Source organism: Lepus europaeus, chromosome 12, assembly GCF_033115175.1.
Source record: "Lepus europaeus isolate LE1 chromosome 12, mLepTim1.pri, whole genome shotgun sequence".
NCBI lineage: Eukaryota > Metazoa > Chordata > Mammalia > Lagomorpha > Leporidae > Lepus > Lepus europaeus.
In genome coordinates, this window is record NC_084838.1 from 1462571 (window position 1) to 1485463 (window position 22893).

Sequence of the window (22893 nt, forward strand, 5' to 3'; positions counted from 1 at the left end):
GGGGTGAGGGTGTGGGCCCCCGGGGGCGTTACCTGTGCCAGCCAGTGCTTCCGGGTGGGTGGAGGCGCGCACGGTGAGGGTGTGGAACAGCAGCCACAGCGAGCACGGGTAGCCCCTCAGCCCCGGGCGGCTGCCCTGACAGCCCACCCACCTGGTGTGGTTAGGAAGGGACACCCCAGAAATCTGGAAGGAACAACAGACAACCGTCAGACGCAGCGGAAGGCCCCAGCCTGGCAGGGCCGGGTGCGGCCCAACACTGCACCGTCGTGCCGTGCCCACGCCCGGTGTCTCCACACGGGTCAAGGCCAGCGAGACAAGAAGTGCGCGTTGTCTCAGGAACGTGGAAACGTGCCCGCTCTGCTGCTCGACGGCGCGTCTCGCGAAGCAGCAGCCAGCAGCAGGCCAGTGCCGGGCTCCGGCAGGTGCACCGCAGGGCCCGTGCTGGCCGGGCGGGCTGTCCAGCTCCAGGGCCCCGGGTGGGCGTGGCTGACCACAGCGATGTCAGAGCAGGGCTGGTGCGGCAGGGCCTGCTCCTGCCCAGGATCATCGAGTGTCGGCGTTGCCGACGCTTCCACGGGTTCAGAACGGGACAAAAGACGCGGCCGAGAGGCCCGGTCCGAGGGGCTCCAAGTGCCCAGGGCCCTGCGGAGCTGCCGGGGCCCCCCCCGCTGGAAACTGGCCTCTGCAACCACACACGTGGGTTTTGGGGCCAAAATCAGACAAAATGACTAAAGCTTAGAAAAATACAAGCCGGGGCCAGTGTTCACGTCCCAGCTCTTCCACCTGCAACCCTGCCTCCCACTGGTGCATGGGCAGCTGGGACCGGGCACGCACCTGGGCCCTGCCACCCTGGGGCAACACCGGGCTCCTGGCTTCAGCCCGGCCCGGCCCTGGCTGTCGTGGGCATTTGGGGCGTGAACCAGAGACTAGAGACCCCTCTGCCATCAAAAAGTGAGAATAAATGAGTAAAAATCTAAAAAACTTTAAAAACTACAAACGAAGGGGCCAGCACTGTAGAGCGGGTAAAGCTCTGGCCTGCGGCGCCAGCATCCCATATGGACGCCGGGTCAAGTCCCGGCTGCTCCTCTTCCGGTCCAGCTCTCTGCTGTGGCCAGGGAGGGCAGTGGAGGATGGCCCAAGTGCTTGGGCCCTGCACCTGCATGGGAGACCAGGAGAAGCACCTGGCTTCTGGCTTTGGATCGGCGCAGCGGCGGCTGCAGCGGCCATTGGAGGGTGAACCAACGGAAGGAAGACCTTTCTCTCTGTCTCTCTCTCTCTCTGTCAAAAAACAAAACACCCACAAATGGACCTCGGCCCCTAGCCCGGTGCGCACCGCCTGTGAAAGCTCTGGTGAACTGACCTTCACCCCGGCCGGCAGCACAGGCACCTGGGGCGGTCGTGGCACTGAGAACTGCGAGGGCCGGGGCTGAACCGTGGGGGGGTGGGGGCAGAGCAGGGCCAGGGGAGCAGGCACCTCCGGGTCTCACCTGCATCTTGTTGTCCACCAGGTCCAGGATGGCGCTGTAGGGGACCCTCTCCAGGGGCAGGCTGGCCAGCCACTCCCACAGCATCTCCAGCAGCCTCCTGACTGGCGGGCGCCCGGGGAACAACTGAGGAGGGAGCCGGCCGAGAGTGAGGGGCTGTCTGGGCAAAGTAACCCAGGGACCCAGAGCCCCGCCCACTCCCTCCCCCCCCCCGGGAACCCAGAGCGCCCCCCCTGCCGCCTAGAGCCCCGCCCATGCCCTCCCCCCACCCCCGGGACCCAGAGTCCTCCCTGCCCCAAGTGTGCTCCAGCACACACCTACCCCCTTGCCCTGCCCGCCCCTCCCCCTCCCCCAGAACCCTCCACATTGTGCTCCCCCCACCCCAGGGACCCAGAGCCCCGCCCACTCCCCCCCCCCGAACCCAGAGCGCCCCCCCCTGCCGCCTAGAGCCCCGCCCATGCCCTCCCCCCACCCCCGGGGACCCAGAGTCCTCCCTGCCCCAAGTGTGCTCCAGCACACACCCACCCCCTTGCCCCGCCTGCTCCCTGGGGACCCAGAGTCCCGCCCGCCCCTCCCCCCCCCAGAACCCTCCACATTGTCCTCCCCCCACCCCAGGGCCCAGAGCCCCGCCCGCCCCACAGGATCTCAGCACACACCTGTCTTCCCTCCAGCACCCAGAGCCCCGCCCGCCCCTCGGCTCCCCCACGCACCCTCCCCCACCTCCAGAGCGGCCTCAGCATCTCTGGGGAAGTTGATTCAACCCACTTAGGGGCTGACCCAGCACAGCCTGGCTAACGCCCCCTCCAGCCCACACCCCTTGCTCGGACCAGGCAGCCCCTCCCAGCGACAGCTGCCAAGCTGAGCTCTCTACCACGCCCAGCACCCCCCACCAGACACCTGCACCCTCCCTGGGCCCCACCAGCCCTGGCCTGAGCCTGCTCCTCAGGAGGCAACTCCTTGGGGGGGGGGGGGCTTGTCCCACTCCCATAGGAGGCCCAGGTCAAGGCCGGCCATACCAGGGCCCTGCTGCAGGAAGGGCCCTCGGGCTGGGACCCGGCCCGAGCCCCAGCCGAGCCCCCAGCTGCTCAGTAGCCGAGCCTCGGCTGCGCAGGCCAGGAGCTCTGTGGGGCCGCATCTCCCTCGGCCTGGAGCCCCGACCCGTGGTCCCCAGCCCACATGGCCCAGCCCTCGCGTGCCGTCTAGGCCACTCCAGAGCCCGCAGAAGCCCACGCCCCTCCGTCACCAGGCACGGGAGGGGTGCTCGGGCAGCTGGGGGTCCCACCTTGGCAATGACCATCACGAAGTCCTTGAGCGTGGTCAGCTCGGGCCCTGCCAGGGACTTGTGCGCGGCCAGCTCCACCCGCAGGAGGCAGTGCAGCCCCGACTCCAGGTCGGCCATGTACAGCTTGGACCTGCGGGCACACATGGCGCTCAGCCAGGACCGCCCACAGCCCTGCCGCCCGCGGGGCCTCACTGGGGTCGAGTACTTGCCTGTCAAATTCTCGCCAGGCCACGGTCGCCGCGTGGTCTTCGCTGGGCCTCTCGGGCAGGGAGAGTGGCTTTCTCCTCACGCCCGGCAGCAACTTCAGGTACGAGGAGAAGAAGGACCGGAGCGGCTTGGCGCTGGGGAGGCACAGGGCAGAGGTGGGCACCGCGCCAGGACGGGGGCGGGGGGCTGAGCGAGCACCCGAGCGGCCAGGAGCGGGACGCAAACCACAACCACGCGGCCGCGCTTGGCGGAGACCGGAGGCGCTCGCCAAGACGGCCGGAGCCCACAGGCCCATGGGTGCAGCCCCTCCCGAGCTCCCGTGGCAGCAGCGCTGGTGCGACACGGCTAGAGGGAGACCGTCTCCAGAGCACGGTGGCAGAGGCCGCGGCGGGCGGGGGGCTGTTCTGGGCCACGCTCGCTTCAGAAGGAAATCCTCCTGGAGACCGGGTGTCGGGGCTCCTGGGGGGTGCACAGCCGCCTCACGACCCCCCCGCCTGCCTTCTCCAGCCTCCTCAGGACGTCTGTCCTCCGCCTGGGCTCCTCTGGGGCACAAGGGACTCGGCGCAGGGACAGGGCCCCAGAGAGGGCCCTGCCCCGCCCTGCCCCAGCTGCCAGACACAGGCCAGCCTCAAGCCCAGGCCCCGCCTCCAGGGGTCCTCCACGGACCCTGCAGGACCCCGGTCTGCCCAGAAACCCACAAAAACAACACAGACAACTTGTGTCAGAACCCGCAGCCACAGCCGAAAAACGAGCCCAGGGAGCCGCCCACGCGGCCTTGGTGCGGGCTTCCTGCCGACGCACACTGACGCCTGCCATCCCGCCTCCCCCGTGGGAGACTCAGACGCCTGGTGCCCAGGAACCAGCAGGTGGCACCGCCTGCCTCTCACAGAGGGTCCAGGGACCCCCGATCCGGCCTGCCGGCCTCCTGCGCCCACCCAGCCTGTCTCCCTGGACCCGTCGGGGCGCACTCACACATGCACGAGGCCGTGTGAGCCATTCGGGTAAACAAGGTAGCAGGACGGCAGCGAGGTGATGCCGAGCTTCTCCAGGAGGGCTCTGTCCCCGCCCAGCGCCCTGCTCACGGCGACGTTCTCGTACGGCATCAGGTCCAAGATCACCTGGGGGTGCGAGACCATTTCCTCCACCTGGCGTGGCAAGTGGAGCTGCAGCTGCGGACGGCGCGTGGGACCACCCAGAGAAGGGCAGGCAGCAGGGTCAGCGCCGGCTCTCCCCGGGGTGGACAGCAGGGTCAGCGCCGGCTCTCCCCGGGGTGGACAGCAGGGTCAGCGCCGGCTCTCCCCGGGGTGGACAGCAGGGTCAGCGCCGGCTCTCCCCGGGGTGGGCAGCGGGCTCAGCGCCGGCTCTCCCCGGGGTGGACAGCAGGGTCACTGCCGGCTCTCCCCGGGGTGGACAGCAGGCTCAGCGCCGGCTCTCCCCGGGGTGGGCAGCGGGCTCAGCACCGGCTCTCCCCGGGGTGGACAGCGGGCTCAGCGCCGGCTCTCCCCGGGGTGGACAGCAGGGTCACTGCCGGCTCTCCCCGGGGTGGGCAGCGGGCTCAGCGCCGGCTCTCCCCGGGGTGGGCAGCGGGCTCAGCGCCGGCTCTCCCCGGGGTGGGCAGCGGGCTCAGCGCCGGCTCTCCCCGGGGTGGGCAGCGGGCTCAGCGCCGGCTCTCCCCGAGGTGGACAACAGGCTCCCTGGGGCGGGCAGCAGGGTCACTGCCGGCTCTCCCCGGGGTGGGCTGCAGCAGCCCCACCTCCGGCCCTGAGACCAGAAACAGCAGCTTGGGAACCAGCCTGCTTCCCGCCCACTCACGGCCGCCCCGCCCCCTTCCTCAGCCAGGCCACCTTCCCGAGGTGTGCGCCGGGCCAGGGAGCACCTCCTCCGGCACCAGCGAGGCCCGTCCCTGATTCAGAAGGCGGACAGCACCAGTGGCCGTGGGGCCACAGTCCACTCACAGCGCCAGGGAGAGTGTCCCGCGCCCACGGCGCCCAGGGCCCCACCCTTCCTCCTGGACGGGGAGGCTCAGCTGTGTCCTGCCTGCGTCGCCCCCGTCTGAGCTGGGCCCCCACTCCTGGGACACCAGTCCCGTGTCTCCCTGGCGGGCAGAGCCAGGCTAAGCCTGCGGCACTGGATGGCTGCTGGCGTGGTGGGGGCTCCCCCCTCCCCCCCTCGGGGGTGCCCGTCTGGCCTGGCACACGTGCGTGGCACGGAGGAGCTGCCCGAGGGAGCGAGCCAGTGGCGGCTCTTCCTCCCTCCAGAACCCTGGCCAGCCAGAGGCGGGGGCACAGGCGTGGGGGGGTGGCGCTGGCACAGAGCGGGGTGGGCGCGGTGCTGCCGCCTCCAGCAGCTCCCTCAGCCGTGAGGCTGGCTCCTCCTTCACCCCCGGGTGCCCCAGCTGACAGACAGACAGGCGGGGGTCGGGCTGGGTGTGCATGTCTGCCCCAGCACTGCCGCCCCCAGGAAACAGGCGTCAGCTGGCCACCGCTGGCCACCACGGGTCAGAGCCTCGGGCAGACGCCTCGCATGGTCCGCACTTGGCAACAACCCAGGGCTCCCAGGACAGCCGAGTCCCAGCGGGGGCTCAGCGCCTAGACCCTGGCTCTCCTCCCCACTCCGGGGAGTGGGGCTAAACACCACCCCCAACCCGGGCGCTGGGAACCCCGCCTCAGCGGACCCAGCCCTGCCCACCGTAGCCGTACCTCTCGGCCCACATAGGAGCTGTTGCTTTCGAATAAAACAGCCACGTACTGGCCACGGCCACCGCCAAGCAGGGCGAGCACATCGCTGGGCCTGGGGGAGGCGGGGGGAGGCGTTCAGCGGCCGCGGCAGGCAGCTGGACGCCACAGCCAGGCCCGCGTCCAAACGACCCCCGCACGGAGGCACCCACCGGAGGGGGTCCAGCGGCGGGCACGCGGGGGGCCGGGTTCCCTCCGTGTGGTTCTGCAGGAAGTCGATCATCGACTGCCGGACCGTCCGCAGCTCTCTGTCGGGTCCTGCGGGGGCGCACCGGTCCCTGAGTGTCCCCGCGCAGTGCTCACCGGGGACAGGCAGCCCGGCACAGCAGCAGCGCCATCCGCAGTGACTCCAGCTGGGGGCCCACACGTGGCGACAGCGGCCGGGCCATGCCCGTCCACAGAGGGCGGCAGGGGGGCGTCCCGGGTCGCCTGCTCCGTGAGCAGGCATGAGGGCCGTGCGTATCCCCAGCTACCGTCTCAGTAAAAGCACCTGCTCACAACGACAAAACCCCGCAACTGGGGCTGGCACTGTGGTGCCGCCTGCAGAGCCGGCATCCTACATGGGCACTGGTCAAGCCCCGGCTGCTCCACTTCCGATCCAGCTCTGCTGTGGCCTGGGAGAGCCGTGGAGGACGGCCCAATGTTGGGCCCCTGCACCCGCGTGGGAGACCTGCAGGAAGCTCCTGGCTGGCCCAGCCCTGGCCACTGTGGCCGTCGGGGCAGTGACCAGCGGATGGGAGACGCCTCAGTCTGTAACTCTTTCAAATAAATAAATCTTTAAAAAAAAAATCGAGAAAAGTTTTAAAGCCCCCACGTTAGCCGAGAAGGGCAGAGGCTCCCCCACCCCGGACCACAGCGGTCCATCCGGGGAGGCAGGCCGGCAGGGTGCAGGAGAGCCGGCGCCGGGGCTCACAGGGCCGCTCGAGGGCCAGGCCGCGCGGTCCTCACCTTTGAAGCTTTCTCCCGTGGTGAAGTCCTTGGCGAAGGCCCTGAAGTACTAGGAGGAAGGGCAGAGCGTGAGCGGCTCCCGCGGCCCCGCCCACAATGCGCTCATTTACATTTCCCGCCCCGCCCAACACCCTCATTTACATTTCCTGGCCCCAGGGGTTGAGGTGAGGCCATCCCGCAGGACAGCCATGAAGAGGACAACCCTGGACTGTGGCGCCAGCGTGTGCCAGGATTACAGGTGGGCAGCACGCTGTCCCCGCCGACCTCCTCCCCGGCCATCACCAGCACATCCCAGACCAGCTGGTGCGCTCCTGCCACAGTCGGGGCAGGAAGCCCCCCAGGGAAGCACCACTGGACTGGGGTGCCTCGTGCTGCACCTCGTCTTGGCGAGCGCGGGGGCAGGTGATCTGCTGTGCTCACCCCAGGGCCCTGTGAGGAGGCCCGCGCTGGCGCTGTTCCGGGCAGCGGCTCCTGGAGAGGCCAGACGCCAGGCCACACGGGGGCAGGACCGGGTGGTCGGATCCAACAATCCACAGCCACCACCCCACGTCACAGGCGCCGGGTAAGCCAGAGCGCCCCACGCCGGCGCCCCCAGACTCCAGGGCTGCCGGCGCTGTTACAGCCTCGGCCGCCACTGAGTGTCCATGGCACGGGGGCCGGGCCGGAGCTGGGGATCAGGAAGCCTCTCTACAAACAGCGTCCAAGCTGAGACCGCCGGGAGGGACCCTCCTCAGGCCAGGTCACCTCTGCCCCCTAGTGGAGGAAACTGAACAGGCCCGCCTCGGGGGCCCGGATCTGCCCACATCACAGGGCGGCTGGGCCCTGCAGCGTGGACACGCTCCTGACGTCCGCTGCACAGGAGCTCTGCAAGCCAAGGGGACCCCAGGGGCGAGCCTCGTGCCAGCTCCCACCAACTGTCAAAGCCAGGCAGAAATGCTGAAGCCGCAGAACCACAGCTGGTGACCTTAGCCTGGGGGGGGCAGCAGGAGCCCCTCCCACACTGCGGCGCCTGGGGGGGGCGTCTGACCCAGCAGTAGCCCCGCCCACACTGCAGCACCCAGGCTCTGTGCTGCCCTCCAGCTCTGACTCCCACGTCCTAGGGCCGCACACCTGGGAGGCAGCAGCCACGGCTCAACTGCCTGGTTCCTGCCACCCAGCGGGGGCCGGCATTGAGTTCTGGCTCCCAGCTTGATCTGCCTCGGCCCTGGCACAGCTCCGCCATCGTGGGCATTGCAGTGGGGAAGGGAAGCAGGCACGGGGGGGGGCCTCTCGTCTGTCCCTGCTGCTTCTCAGATTATGGGGGGGGGCAAAGAGGGGCCGGCAGCTCGGCGCAGCAGGTGACGCTGGCTACAGCTCGGTCCGGCTGCTCTGCAGGCCCTGGCGATGAGCAGGCAGGAGCCTGCTGTCCCCCTGCCCCTCCCCGCCTGGCTCTGCCTCCAGCTCCATCGCAGGCACTCACCCTGAAGGTGGGGTAGAAGTGGATGTCGTAGGCGCGGCACACCTCCTGGTTCTTCTCCTCGGCGCAGTCCAGAGCGGCCACGCGGATGGCCGCTGCCCAGTCTGCAAGGCAGGGTGAGGCTCTCAGCGCTCCGGCCCCGCCCCCCTGCGTGCCCCCAGGCACCTCTAATGCTCCCCAGATGCGAACCGGCGCACAGGGTCTCCCCGGCCTCCTGGCCTCCCCACGCCGAGACACCTCCTGCGAGCCCCGGCACTGCCATTCTTGGGGCAGAAGACGGGCGTTCTGTGTACCCCTCACCCCGGAAGGTATGAGTGAAAGAAAACCGCGTCACACCCACGCCACGAGGCCACACCCCAGGCACCCAGGATCATCCTGCCTCGGTCCACATCAGCCCCACCCACCTCCAGGTGCCGGCACACAAGGGCCCGCCCCCACACAGGCAGGCCCACAAGCCTGAAGTTGCTGGGGGCGGGTCCACGGCAGCTAAGCCGCCACTTTCGACACGGGTGTCCCATACTGGGGCGCCAGTTCTCCGGTGGACCTCTGATCCAGCCTCCTCCTAACGCGCACCCTGGGAGGCAGCAGGTGCTCGGGCCTCTGCCACCCATGTGGGAGACCCGGGGAGGTTCCGGCTCCTGGCTTCAGCCTGGCCCAGTGCCGGCTGCCGCAGGCATTCAGGGAGCAGACCAGTGAACGGAACACGTCCCTGCCTTAAACAAGTGAAAATAAACCCACACCCAGTCTGCCTGAGCGGGCCCAGGCTGTCCCCGAGGGCCGCTGCTGCTCTCCCTGCCCTCTGTGGACCCCTGAGCACCGCACACAGCCCTGGACTGCCAGGTGCCTGTGCCCCTCACACCGCTGGCTCTGCTTGGCCACCGCCACCCACAGACGGCGCTGAGGTCTTGTCCCGGGCTTCTGTGCTCGGATGCCGGGCAGCAGCCGGCCCCCGCCGCCCCTCGCTCACCAGAACCACCTTCTCTGTCAGATCTGTGCCACGGCTGGCACCTCAGCCCGAGACCCCCAGAGGACAGCTCAGGAATGGGACAGGGACAGGGACAAGCACGGCACCTGCCACAGGCGCACGGTGACGGCACCAGGAGCACGCCCCGTCTCCCAAGCTCCCGGAGAAGGAGCGGAGGGGCGAGCCCCGGCTGCACACACACACATATACACGAGGCCCCAGCTGCCCCCCCATGGCCCCCACGGAGCCCCGGCTGCCCCCCCACGAGGCCCTGGCTGCCCCGGCTGCACACACACACACACACACAAACGAGGCCCCCACGGAGCCCCGGCTGCACACACACACACACACACACACGAGGCCCCCACTGAGCCCCGGCTGCACACACACACACACACAAACGAGGCCCCCACTGAGCCCCGGCTGCCCCCCCCAACACGAGGCCCCGGCTGCACACACACACACACACACACAAACAAGGCCCCCACTGAGCCCCGGCTGCACACACACACACACACACGAGGCCCCCACTGAGCCCTGGCTGCACACACACACACGAGGCCCCCACTGAGCCCCGGCTGCACACACACACACACACATGAGGCCCCCACTGAGCCCCGGCTGCACACACACACACACGAGGCCCCCGCGGAGCCCTGGCTGCACACACATACACACACACACGAGGCCCCGGCTGCACACACGAGGCCCCGGCTGTGCACACACACACACACATACGCTTTCCTCTCCACCACCAAAGCGAGGCATGAAGACCTCTTGCTGGTGAGGACAGTGCTGGTCCCTCTGTGGGCTGGGTGAGCCGGACCACCACAGCCCAGGCCCCCTCTGCGGGCTGGGTGAGCCAGTCCACCACGGCCCAGGCCCCCTCTGCGGGCTGGGTGAGCCAGTCCATCACGGCCCAGGCCCTCTCTGTGGGCTGGGTGAGCCGGTCCACCACGGCCCAGGCCCCTCACCACGGCCCAGGCCCCCTCTGCGGGCTGGGTGAGCCAGTCCACCACGGCCCAGGCCCCCTCTGCGGGCTGGGTGAGCCGGTCCACCACAGCCCAGGCCCCCTCACCACAGCCCAGGCCCCCTCTGCGGGCTGGGTGAGCCGGTCCACCACGGCCCAGGCCCCCTCTGCGGGCTGGGTGAGCCGGTCCACCACGGCCCAGGCCCCCTCACCACAGCCCAGGCCCCCTCTGCGGGCTGGGTGAGCCGGTCCACCACGGCCCAGGCCCCCTCTGCGGGCTGGGTGAGCCGGTCCACCACGGCCCAGGCCCCCTCTGCGGGCTGGGTGAGCCGGTCCACCACGGCCCAGGCCCCCTCTGCGGGCTGGGTGAGCCGGCCCACCACGGCCCAGGCCCCCCAGACGGATGGGAAAGACCTCTCGCCGAGTCCTGAATCACAGGTCACATCTCCCTGGGATCTCAAATTGCACAAACTCAAGAGGAACAGTTAATACCTCATCCAATCAGCGCAGCAGATGGTAGCGACCAGGCACCAGGCGTGTGCAGGTCATGGCGCGGCCGTGACTTCCGGCCGCTGGGCCAGCCGCCCCCCGCCCCTTCACCTGGCCACGCCGGTTCCTGCTGCCCCAGGGCCCCCGGCACTCGGGCCAGCATCACGGCTGCGAGGGGGAAGCCAAGCCGCACGCACAAAGGAAGCGGTCGGAGACGGCGCCGGGCCTGGGTTTTGGGGGCGGGGTTCAGCCCACTGGTCTGGGGAGCTTGCTCCCCCACGTGTCACGGGCCTGGGGCCACGCCCGGTGCGCGGCTTCCACCTGTCCTTCCTCAGCGACAGCGCGGTACACCAGCAAGCCTGCCGAGGACAAGGAGGCCAGGCCACCGCCAGGTCCCGGCGGGGAACACGCTTTCTGTGGGACGCCGCCACTCCGGCCCTCGGTCCACGCACACATCGCCTGCTCAGAGGTCGGCCCCGGGCCCGGCCGCTACAGGGTAGGGGAACTTCCACACCCACACTCAGCTTACAAAACTGTGCCGCCGAGCTACCTGTCACAGAAATGGGTTCAGGCTATCGGGCAAGAAGCTGGAGCTGGGGTAGCCGCGGAGCCGCCTGGGTCCAAGGGCAGCCCGACCTGCAGCAGGTGTGCCCAGGGGAGGGCCTCCCGTCGGACCCGGGGCCTCCAGACTCGCTGCAGCCCCTCAGCCGCCTCCCCCGCCATCCTGCCTTAACCACAGGGCGGGGGTCCCCACCCCCTAGCTCAGCGCCCGGCCCGGACACTGCAGGAGACGGGAGCTGGCAGCGGCTGGCCACCTCCAGGACCTCGTGTCTGGGGGACGACGATCCACTCCGTCCCACCTGAGAGTCCACCCTGCAGAGGGACACGGAGTTCCAAGACCCCCCCATGAGGAGGGCGCCCCGTCTACCAGGACCCGCTGGCCCTGGGCACTCAGGGAACATGAGGGTAGCCCAGTCTCCTGCAGTGAGGGCGGAAGCGAAGCCCCTACCCCAAATGCTGGCCACACGCCCGCCCCCAGCCCACCCCCCCCAGCCCCAGCTAGGCCACTGCCCTTTCTCCCGGCTTCCCAGGAACTCCACGGGGCGCAGAACTCCAGGGGAGGCAGAGGGGAGGGAGCACTGGCCTCCAGGAATTCCTGGTACCTCCTCCCCATGTCCCCAGGGGCCCAGCAGGAGCCGGAAGAAAGCCCGCCTCCCCTCCACCAGTCTTTAACCCATGTGAGCGGCCATGGGCACGGTGCAGGGGGGCAGCAGTGGGGAGCTGGCTGGTTAAGCAGCGGTAGGCGTGGGCACCTCTAGACCCCGACGTCTCTGACTGCGGTGGGGGCGCCATGCTGGGAGACCCTCCCACAGAGGCACGGGCCCGGCTCTCAGTGCCACAGGGGACGCTGGCCACTGCCCACACGACTCCCTGTTGCATCCGTAGCCGGGCAGTCAGCACAGCAGGGCCAGGCCCGGAGGGGACACGGAGAGGACAGGGGACCCACCTGGAGCACTTTCAGCGCCTTGAGCACCTTTAGCCCCTGGAGCAAGATTTCCTCGATAGCAGGAGAGGGAAAAGCTAGCCAGAGGCAACTGCCTGGCCATCACTGGCAGCCTGAGCCTCGCCCCCGCCCCCACAGGGCGCCCGAGGCCACCTCAGTCCTGGCCATCACTGGCAGCCTGAGCCTCGCCCCCGCCCCTCCAGGGCGCCAGAGGCCACCTCAGTCCTGGCCATCACTGGCAGCCTGAGCCTCGCCCCCGCCCCCACAGGGCGCCCGAGGCCACCTCAGTCCTGGCCATCACTGGCAGCCTGAGCCTCGCCCCCGCCCCCACAGGGCGCCCGAGGCCACCTCAGTCCTGGCCATCACTGGCAGCCTGAGCCTCGCCCCCGCCCCTCCAGGGCGCCAGAGGCCACCTCAGTCCTGGCCATCACTGGCAGCCTGAGCCTCGCCCCCGCCCCCACAGGGCGCCCGAGGCCTCCTCAGTCCTGGCCATCACTGGCAGCCTGAGCCTCGCCCCCGCCCCCACAGGGCACCGAGGCCACCTCAGTCCTGGCCATCACTGGCAGCCTGAGCCTCGCCCCCCGCCCCTCCAGGGCGCCAGAGGCCACCTCAGTCCTGGCCATCACTGGCAGCCTGAGCCTCGCCCCCGCCCCCACAGGGCACCCGAGGCCACCTCAGTCCTGGCCATCACTGGCAGCCTGAGCCTCGCCCCCGCCCCTCCAGGGCGCCAGAGGCCACCTCAGTCCTCTGGGGCAGTCCTCTCATGGGGCACCCCAAGCCTGACCGTGACCCCAAAACCTTGGAACTCTCTGTAGGGAGGCTGGGCCACAGCCCCTCCTTGGCAAGCCCCAGGCTCCTGTGCTCCGGCAGCCCGGCCGGCGTCTGGCCTCACCGCCCTCCGGCCCACACAGCCTGGCCCCCAGGGAAGCTCTGGCCCCGAGGCCTCTGCCCTCGCCCACCCCTCCCGGGGACCTGTAGCCCAAGGTGAACGCATTCGCTGTCCACTTTCTGTGCCTGTCTGCCTCCCCAGCCATGCACAGGCTCCCTGGGGCAGGGCCGTCCCACCGGTCCAAGGCACCAAGAGGCTGCGGCGAAGCCACGCTCCAGGTGAGCCACGTCCCTCGGATGGGGGCCGGGCGGCCAGGCCTTGAGCCTGCGGCAGATGCCGGCCAGCCCAGCCCGGGACCGGCAGATGGGCGGGCATTCAGAGCCACACACACACAAAAGACCGCGGCCCAGCTCCCAGGGTGAAGGGCTGGCCTGGGGCGGCTGCCTCCATGAGGGCCCCGCCCCTCGCCTCTCCCACCTGTCTCCCACCACACAAAGGCAAACTGCCCGCGCCAGCTGCAAAGCAGAGGGAGGCCCTGCCCAGGAGCCGCCGGGCACAGCCTCCGAGGGGGAGGGAGGAAGCACCGGCCCCCCGCCCCCCCCAGCCAGAGGCTCACAGGCGGGGGGGGGGGGGGCAAAGGAAGCTTCCGCGCCCCAGAGCCAAAACCCATCTCACTTACTGCTCACCAACTACCACTGACCCTCCAGGACTGACCACTGCACCGTGGCCTGCGGGCACGCAGGGAGGGCCCGGCCCTGGGGCGGCGGGCGCAGCGGGGGCGCTGGGGGCATGGGCAGCTCGGCGCAGGCCTGGGTGGAGGAGAAACGCACACGCCCACAGTGGAGCAGCCCGTCCCGCCCCCGCCATCCCAGAGCTGTCACCCAGCTGAGGTGGAAAAACCGCACCTGCCACCAGCCAGGTGAGGCCGCTGTGGCCAAGCCCCTCCTGTGTGCCCGGGCCCTACCCGGTCCTGGCTCTGACCTGAGCGACGTACACTCAGTGTGGCTGCCCCGCCGAGGCCCCTGACCTGGCCACTGTGTGAGGACCAGGCGGCTGCCTCAGGCCCTCCGGGCGCCCGCACCCCTGCCTCTCCCGGGGCCTCCCCAGTCGCAGGGAACATCTCCGGGCGCCCGCACCCCTGCCTCTCCCGGGGCCTCCCCAGTCGCAGGGAACATCTCCGGGTGCCCGCACCCCTGCCTCTCCCGGGGCCTCCCCAGTCACAGGGAACATCTCCGGGCGCCCGCACCCCTGCCTCTCCCGGGGCCTCCCCAGTCGCAGGGAACATCTCCGGGTGCCCGCACCCCTGCCTCTCCCGGGGCCTCCCCAGTCGCAGGGAACATCTCCGGGCGCCCGCACCCCTGCACCCCTGCCTCTCCCGGGTCCTCCCCAGTCTCAGGGAACATCTCCGGGCGCCCGCACCCCTGCCTCTCCCGGGGCCTCCCCAGTCTCAGGGAACATCTCCGGGCGCCCGCACCCCTGCACCCCTGCCTCTCCCGGGTCCTCCCCAGTCTCAGGGAACATCTCCGGGCGCCCGCACCCCTGCCTCTCCCGGGGCCTCCCCAGTCTCAGGGAACATCTCCGGGCGCCCGCACCCCTGCACCCCTGCCTCTCCCGGGTCCTCCCCAGTCTCAGGGAACATCTCCGGGCGCCCGCACCCCTGCCTCTCCCGGGGCCTCCCCAGTCTCAGGGAACATCTCCGGGCGCCCGCACCCCTGCCTCTCCCGGGGCCTCCCCAGTCGCAGGGAACATCTCCGGGCGCCCGCACCCCTGCCTCTCCCGGGGCCTCCCCAGTCGCAGGGAACATCTCCGGGCGCCCGCACCCCTGCCTCTCCCGGGTCCTCCCCAGTCTCAGGGAACATCTCCGGGCGCCCGCACCCCTGCCTCTCCTGGGGCCTCCCCAGTCACAGGGAACATCTCCGGGCGCCCGCACCCCTGCCTCTCCCGGGGCCTCCCCAGTCTCAGGGAACATCTCCGGGCGCCCGCACCCCTGCCTCTCCCGGGGCCTCCCCAGTCACAGGGAACATCTCTGGGTGCCCGCACCCCTGCCTCTCCCGGGGCCTCCCCAGTCGCAGGGAACATCAAGGAGAAGCCGCCAGAAACCCAGAGCGCCGGGCAGAGAGGGGCCTGCCGGCTGCGCTCACCACCTGGCAGGGCGGGGACAGTGTGGACACAGGGCGCGCCACCCCAGCCGCCCCCTCCCAGGTCCTGCCCGGTGCTCCCAGCGCGAGCCACACCGCCTGCAACCTGCGGCCTCCTGGCTCTCGGGGCCACTCGGAGGCCTGCCCTGCGCCTGCCCACTCGCACCCCCGGGGCACCGAGCTCTGGCTTCGGGAACAGAGCCAGGTTTTGGGCGTCCTTGGGAGTGACGCCGAGCCACCTGGCACACACACAGGCACGCACACCTGCCTGTGCGGAAATCACTCACCTCCCCAAGTCTGGAAAAGCCGGGGGCGGCTAAGAAAGTTCAGTCGGAATCTCTCTCCCAAGAGACCTCCCACCAGGGAGACCCTCCCACCAGGGAGACCCCCCACCCAGGGAGACCCCCCCCACCCAGGGAGACCCCCCCACCCAGGGAGACCCCCCACCAGGGAGACCCCCCCACCCAGGGAGACCCCCCACCCAAGGAGACCCCCCCACCCAAGGAGACCCCCCCCACCCAGGGAGACCCCCCCACCCAGGGAGACCCCCACCAGGGAGACCTCCCACCAGGGAGACCCCCCACCAGGGAGACCCCCCACCCAGGGAGACCTCCCACCCAAGGAGACCCCCCACCAGGGAGACCTCCCACCCAGGGAGACCCCCACCCAGGGAGACCCCCTACCCAGGGAGACCCCCCCACCAGGGAGACGCCCCCCACCCAGGGAGACCCCCCACCAGGGAGACCTCCCACCCAGGGAGACCCCCCACCAGGGAGACCCCCACCCAAGGAGACCTCCCACCAGGGAGACCCCCCCCACCCAGGGAGACCCCCCACCAGGGAGACCCCCCACCAGGGAGACCTCCCACCCAGGGAGACCCCCACCCAAGGAGACCTCCCACCAGGGAGACCCACCCACCCAGGGAGAACCCCCACCAGGGAGAACCCCCACCAGGGAGACCCCCCACCAGGGAGACCTCCCACCCAGGGAGACCCCCACCCAAGGAGACCTCCCACCAGGGAGACCCCCCCACCCAGGGAGACCCTCCACCAGGGAGACCTCCCACCCAGGGAGACCCCCCACCCAGGGAGACCCCCCCACCCAGGGAGACCTCCCACCCAGGGAGACCCCCCACCCGAAGGCCCACACAGGGCAAGGCTGGGAGCCCCGGCGCCATCTCCCAGGCTCTGTGTTCCCGGGAAGCCGGGGCCAGGAAGGAGCAGGTCGGCCTGAAGTCCCCTCCTCTGCACAGCCCCTCACGGGGACGCAGCATCTTCGTGGCCCAGGCTCCCACAAGCCGAGCCAACCTCACCACAGGGAACAGGGCCTGCCCCATGCCCACTGCCCCAGAAACCAGGCTGGCACGGGGCGGGGGGGGGGGCGTCCAGCTCTGCAAGAGGGAGCCACCTGAGAGGCCCAAATCCAGGCGTGTGCCCCAGGGGACACAGAGGCAGGGGGACAGCAGCCTCGGGCCACCCACAGAGGCTAAGGACCTTCCCTGAGGGCTTCTCCAACCGGGGCTCTCACGGGGGACACGGCAGCAGGGCAGCGTGGGTCCACCCTCTTTGGCCAGGGGCCTTCTCTTGTGGGTGCTGGGCTCAGCCCAGCTGAGAAGTGACCAGGTGACCCCATGTGGGGGCCTCAGAAGGAGCTCTGGGCCCCAGCCCCGCCCAGGGCCGAGCTGTCTCACTTTCAGCCACGTCTCCATTTGGTCTGCGGCCCCTCCTCCGGCCTCCACCTGCCGCGCCCCACACCCCCCCAAGACTTAACAGAGGCAGAGTTAGAGGACTTCCACCCGGCTCACTCCCAAGCGGCCCCAACATCGGAGCCAGGAGCTCCGTCCCGGTCTCCCACGAGGGTGCGGGGGCCCAAGCACAGGCGCCCCCTTCCACGGCCTCCCCAGGCCGGAGCAGGGAGCTGGATCGCAGCCGGGACTCGGCCCCACGCCAGCCCTCTGTGCCCAGAGCCCGGCAACCTCCCCACCAACCCAGGACCACTCCAGGCCCCGGCACCGCTCAGCCACGAAGCCACTCTGCCTTCGTGGGCTCCAGGGCCCCTGCGCCCACGTGCGAGACCGGCGCGGCCCCTGGCCGAGCACCGGGCCGGCTCCAGGGCCCCTGCGCCCACATGCGAGGCCGGCGCGGCCCCTGGCCGAGCACCGGACCGGCACCAGGGCCCCTGCGCCCACGTGCGAGACCGGCGCGGCCCCTGGCCGAGCACCGGACCGGCACCAGGGCCCCTGCGCCCACATGCGAGGCCGGCGCGGCCCCTGGCCGAGCACCGGACCGGCACCAGGGCCCCTGCGGCCGCCCGGGGAGCGACCCAGCCGATGGAAGATCCCCGACGCCGCCTTCGGAATAACAGAGCGGCCAGGAGGGTCCTGGGGCTGCAGGCGGCCCTGGCGGCCCCGGGGCCGGGAGCTCCGCCTGGACGGCCGAGTGGACACCAGCCGGTGCAGGAGCCTGCGCGCCCGGAGCTGCGGGGCCTCACCTCGCACGTCGCCCGCCAGGGCCCGCCAGGTGGGCGCGTAGCCGATGCAGTGGCCGCACCACGAGGAGTAGAACTGCACGAGCCACGCCGCCGAGCTGTTGGCCGTGGCGCCACGCACGCCGCCGCTGTCCAGCACCCACACGGCGTCCTCGCCCGCGCGGTACAGCCGCGCCGCGCCGCCCGGCCCCGGCCCCGCGGCCGCCGCCGCCAGCAGCACGAGCAGGCGCGGCAGCCGCGAGGCCCGCGAAGGGGATGGGCGCCCGGCCGCGGGCGCGGACCCCGCGCGGGACCCCGGACACCGCGCCGCCGCCGCCGCCGCCGCCTCGGCCGCCGCCATGTTGGAAGTGGCGCGGGCCCCGACCTTTCACCCTGGCAACCACCGTCACGTGCGCGGCGAAGCCCCGCCCCGCAGGGCTCCCAGCCCCGCCCCGCCCCGCTCCGCTCCCGGCCCCGCCCCCGCTGACTCGGCCCCGCCCGCCGCGCTCCCGGCCCCGCCCCGCGCGCTCCCGGCCCCGCCCCGCTCCCGGCCCCGCCCCCGCTGACTCGGCCCCGCCCGCCGCGCTCCCGGCCCCGCCCCGCTCCCGGCCCCGCCCCCGCGCGCTCGGCCCCGCCCCCGCGCGCTCGGCCCCGCCCGCCCGCCCACCTGCGGTCGCCGGGGATGGGCGAGGGGCGCCCGCTCTACCGCGCGCCGGATGCGGCGGGGATTTCAGACCCAGGGCGGGTACCCCGGAACTGTCGCTTCAGAAATGCAAATTTAACCCAACCCGAGCCGTAGCCGTGGAGGAAATTCGCCGTCGTCGGTGCCCGTGTGGCCGCGGCGCCCCTGGCCTTGCGGCTCCGGCGTCCACGCAGTCGGCCGCACCCCCACGCCGGCCCGCAATCCTGCCCCTCGCCGCTCTGCAGCCTAGGAAATAACGTTTCCTACGACTTTTTTTATTTTTATTTTTTTGGCTTGATGGACAGGTCCTCGGGGTCGCTGGCCCTGGTTCACACCGGTGGAGACTGTCCGGGCACCGTGGCCCACACAAGGCAGGACTGGAGGAGGAGCCGCGTGGGGTCCCGCCCCGGGCTGCAGCGCACCCGGCTCTCAGGGGCAAACCTCACTCTGCAGGCGTGGGGAAGGACCTGAGCTCTTCTCTGAAAGATGTATTTATTTATTTAAAGACAGCCAGAGAGAGAGAGAGACAGAGAGAGACAGAGAGAGGTCTTCCACCCGCTGGCTCACTCCCCAGATGGCCGCAACAGCCAGAGCTGCGCCGAGCCAAAGCCAGGAGCTTCCTCCAGGTCTCCACGCAGGTGCAGGGGCCCAAGGACCTGGGCATCCTCCACTGGGTTCCCAGGCCACAGCAGAGAGCTGGACAGGAAGAGGGGCAGCCGGGGCTAGAACCCGCGCCCATGTGGAGGCCGGCGCTGGCGTTCCGCCATGGCCGCAGCTCTCTGCAGTGTGGGATTCTGTACGGTTTTGTGGAAGAGAAGGATTTTTCTGCTCAGACAAATCCTAGAGGGGGCAGCCGGGTGGCGTAGCCGATAGAGCTGCTGCCTCCGGTGCCGGCATCCCACATGGGCTCCCACCCCTGGGCTGGGCTCCATCTTTGTCCGCTCAGTTACTGGAGACACCGAGCCCTGTGCCTGCGCCTCTGCAGGGCAGGAAAGGACCCAGACCGGCGGAGAGCCGGGCACCCGTGTCCCCGGGGGGCGGACGTGGGAGGGGCAGGGCGGCCTCTCGGAGAAGGGGAGGCCGGAGGCCAGGCGTGCCCAGCGGGGAAGCGAGGGGCCAGCGTGGCTGGGAGGGTGCCTAGAGGGTGCCCAGCGGGGAAGCGAGGGGCCAGCGTGGCTGGGAGGGTGCCTAGAGGGTGCCCAGTGGCCAGGCGTGCCCAGCGGGTGCCCAGCGGGGAAGCGAGGGGCCAGCGTGGCTGGGAGGGTGCCTAGAGGGTGCCCAGCGGGGAAGCGAGGGGCCAGCGTGGCTGGGAGGGTGCCTAGAGGGTGCCCAGAGGCCAGGCGTGCCCAGCGGGCGCCCAGCGGGGAGGCCAGCAGCCAGCATGGCTGGAGGTGGGAACCCACAGGAGCCGTGGAGGGTTCTGAGCAGGGGTGGGGCTCGGCCCTTGGGCTGCTGTGGGGATGGGGCAGGCAGGGAAGCAGTAGGGAGGAGCCTCCCCCAGCGGCTGGGACAGCAGGGGTGCAGGTGAGAGGGTCTCACCGTGGGTGCGCTGGCCACTCACCTGCCCACAGGCCTGCAGGGCAGCGGAAGGGTTGTCCTGGGCCCTGAAGTTGGAGCACTCTGCAGCGTCCAGGGGCAATGTCAGAGCGTGGCTGGGGTCTGGGGAGGACCCCCTGGAGCACCCCTCCCCCAGCCCTGGGTTTGCAGCTGCAGGCCGGACAGGTGGCCAGCACACAGCAGAGTGCGACAGGGGACAAGGAGGCCGGGCAGCAGCCCCCATGCAGGCTGGCGCCAGAGTGGAAGACCGGGGGAGGGGTGGGGGGTCCGAGCCTCTCCCGGGAGGGGGGCAGAGAGGCCAGGTGGGGCTGCAGACCCAGGAGATGGTGCCCAGGTTCGGGGGCAGGACCCTCGAGTGCCCCGGACAGGGTGGGGGTGGGGGCCTGGCCACAGGACGGTGCGCCCATGTCCATGTGCTGGAAGAGCCGCTCCCCTCCCTGGGCCCCATCGCGCACCGGAAGGGAGCACAGGGAGCCGCAGGGCCACGGCGGGGGGAGGGGAGGCTGCTCCATGAAACCGAGCCCCCTTTGTGGGACCCGCCCCCCCTGGCAGCCACACCCAAAACCGCGCCTCTCAGGTGCAGAGCAGGGGCTGTGGGCCCCTGCCCGCCTTCACATCGCAGTGAGGCTCACGTCCCTCAGGTTCCAGAGCCGTGGGGGCGGCCAGGCGGCCCTCCTGGAAGCCCCCACCATCCCACTCGCGACCCCTCAGTGGGCCCCATCTCCCGGCAGACCCTGGGTGTGGGGCTTGGTGTTAGCATGTGACTGCGTGTTAGCGTGTGGCTGTCTTAGCATGTGATAGTGTGACTGCGTGTGTTAGCATGTGACTGTGTTAGCATGTGGCTGTCTTAGCAGGTGATAGTGTGACTGCGTGTGTTAGCATGTGACTGTGTGTTAGCATGTGGCTGTCTTAGCATGTGATAGTGTGACTGCGTGTGTTAGCATGTGGCTGCGTGTTAGCGTGTGGCTGTCTTAGCATGTGATAGTGTGACTGCGTGTGTTAGCATGTGACTGTTAGTGTGTGGCTGCCTGTGTTAGCATGTGTTAGGGTGTGGCTGTGTTAGCGTGTGATAGTCTGACTGCATGTGTGTTAGCGTGTGACTGCGTGTGTTAGCACGTGACTGTGTTAGCATGTGACTGCGTGAATTAGGGTGTGTCTCTGTGTTAGCGTGTGATAGTGTGACTGCGTGTGTGTTAGCATGTGGCTGCATGTGTTAGCATGTGACTGTGTGTTAGCGTGTGACTGTGTGTGTTAGGGTGTGGCCGTGTGTTAGCGTGTGATAGTGTGTCTGCATGTGTTAGCATGCGACTGTATGTGTTAGCATGTGACTGTTAGCGTGTGGCTGTGTTAGCATGTGATAGCATGACTATGTGTTAGCGTGTGACTGTTAGCATGTGGCCGTGTGCTAGCATGTGATAGTGTATCTGCATGTGTTAGAATGTGACTGTATGTGTTAGCATGTGACTGTTAGCATGTGGCTGTGTTAGCATGTGATAGTGTGACTGCGTGTGTTAGCGTGTGAGTGCGTGTTGTTAGTGTGTGGCTGTGTTAGCATGTGAGTGTGTGTGAGTGTGTGACTACGTGTATTAGCGTGACTGCATGTGTGTGAGCACGCGTGTGAGTGTGAGTGAGAGACCCGTCCTGTCCGTGCCCCAGAGCCTGCAGTCGGTCAGGTTTTCCAGACCACAGGGGCTGCTCCCAGCTGGAGACCCCGGTGGGGGCAGGCGGAGCCGCGGCTCCGGGCGGCGGGGGACCTGTGGGCGTTGACCAGGGACCCAGCATGGGAGGGGACGACTTCCTGACGGTGCTGGCCCGAGTGGACAGTGTGTCCGGGGCAGGAGACCCAGCACAGCCCGTGTGTGTCCGGGGCAGGAGACCCAGCACAGCCCGTGTGTGTCCGGGGCAGGAGACCCAGCACAGCCCGTGTGTGTCCGGGGCAGGAGACCCAGCACAGCCCGTGTGTGTCCGGGGCAGGAGACCCAGCACAGCCCACGGGCGCCGGTCCCCGGGGCCTGGGAGGGACGCGGCTGCAGGGGGCACCCGTGTGGCCCGGCGGCGTGGTCAGGCGGGGTGGGGTCCCTGGCTCGTGGGGCTGACCGAGGAGCCATCATCTTCCGTGAGATGACATCACCCCCTAAGGTTTTATCGGCCCGAGGCACTGCCGTGGGTTACAGCCAGGCCGGCGCGGAGGGAGGACTCCGCGGCCTTGCCGAGCGCCAGGCCCTGGGTGCCGGGGCTCCCCCGCCCCGCCCCGCCCCAAAGCCGGCCGTCCGCAGCCGGGCTCCCACCAAGGCCGAGGACGGACCCAGCGCCACGAGGCACCCGCGTGGCGCCTTGGGGGGCCCTCGGGGAGACCCTGGCCCTGGCTGTGTGCGGCACGGTGCCCGGCAGCAAGGCCGGGGCTGCAGGCTGTGGACGCGGGGGATTTGTCGTGGCAAACGCGCGCATGTTTAAGGCTGAATTCCTCTCGTAAATCCAGGTCACAATGAACAGGAAAAAATTAAACATTGCAGACTAAGGTGTTCGGAAAGCTGGAGCGGAAGCGATAAGGAGGCCGCAGCTGCAACTGCCTAGAGATTGCAGACGCGACAACGCCCCCCCAGCCCCAGCCCCCTCCCCTGCTCCGGGGCGGGCTGGGGGCTCTCGCAGCCGCTCCTGTACCAGGCGTAGCTCTGACAACCAGGCGTCCACCGGGCCGGCAGCTGTCCTTGAGGCTGGGCCCAGCTGCCCCCGGCCGGGGGGGGGGGTCCCATCTTGCGGCAGGGTCCGAAGGGGGTGTGGGTCCCTCCCTGCCCCGGGCGCCCTGTGACCTGCTGCCTTGGGCTTCTCCCCAGACAGCCTGGGTCTCCCCAGGGGCCCCTCCTGGGGTCCCAGTGAGTGAATGAGGTCCTCTTTCTTTTTTTCTTGGATTTTATCTATGTGAAAGGCAGAGTTAGAGGGAGGGAGAGACAGAGAGAGATCTTCCATCGCTGGTTCACATCACACGGCCACAACGGCAGGGGCTGGGTCAGGTGGAAGCCGGAAGCCAGGAGCTTCCTCCAGGTCTCCCACGTGGGTGCAGGGCCCAAGCACTTGGTCCATTGTCCACTGCTTCCCCAGGCCATGAGCAGCGAGTGGATGGGAAGCGGAGCAGCCGGGACTCGACCTGGCGCCCTCGTGGGGTGTGGTGTTGCAGGTGGCAG

At 69.8% G+C, this 22893-nt stretch overlaps 1 protein-coding gene across 1 annotated transcript in view; it reads right to left on the bottom strand.

Moving 5' to 3' along the window:
• The window catches only part of LOC133771421 (LIM/homeobox protein Lhx3), a 30781-nt gene extending 13145 nt beyond the window's left edge, over window positions 1-17636 (bottom strand). The window contains exons 1-10 of the mRNA XM_062207244.1: window positions 17497-17636; window positions 8116-8216; window positions 6657-6705; window positions 5861-5966; window positions 5673-5763; window positions 3946-4091; window positions 2976-3107; window positions 2767-2896; window positions 1488-1610; window positions 33-183 (exon numbers count right to left, since the gene is read on the bottom strand). Coding sequence (XP_062063228.1) covers window positions 33-183; window positions 1488-1610; window positions 2767-2896; window positions 2976-3107; window positions 3946-4091; window positions 5673-5763; window positions 5861-5931 — 844 coding nt within the window. The 5' untranslated portion in view covers window positions 5932-5966; window positions 6657-6705; window positions 8116-8216; window positions 17497-17636. The remainder of the gene's footprint in view (window positions 1-32; window positions 184-1487; window positions 1611-2766; window positions 2897-2975; window positions 3108-3945; window positions 4092-5672; window positions 5764-5860; window positions 5967-6656; window positions 6706-8115; window positions 8217-17496) is intronic.
• Window positions 17637-22893: the final 5257 nt, after the last annotated feature.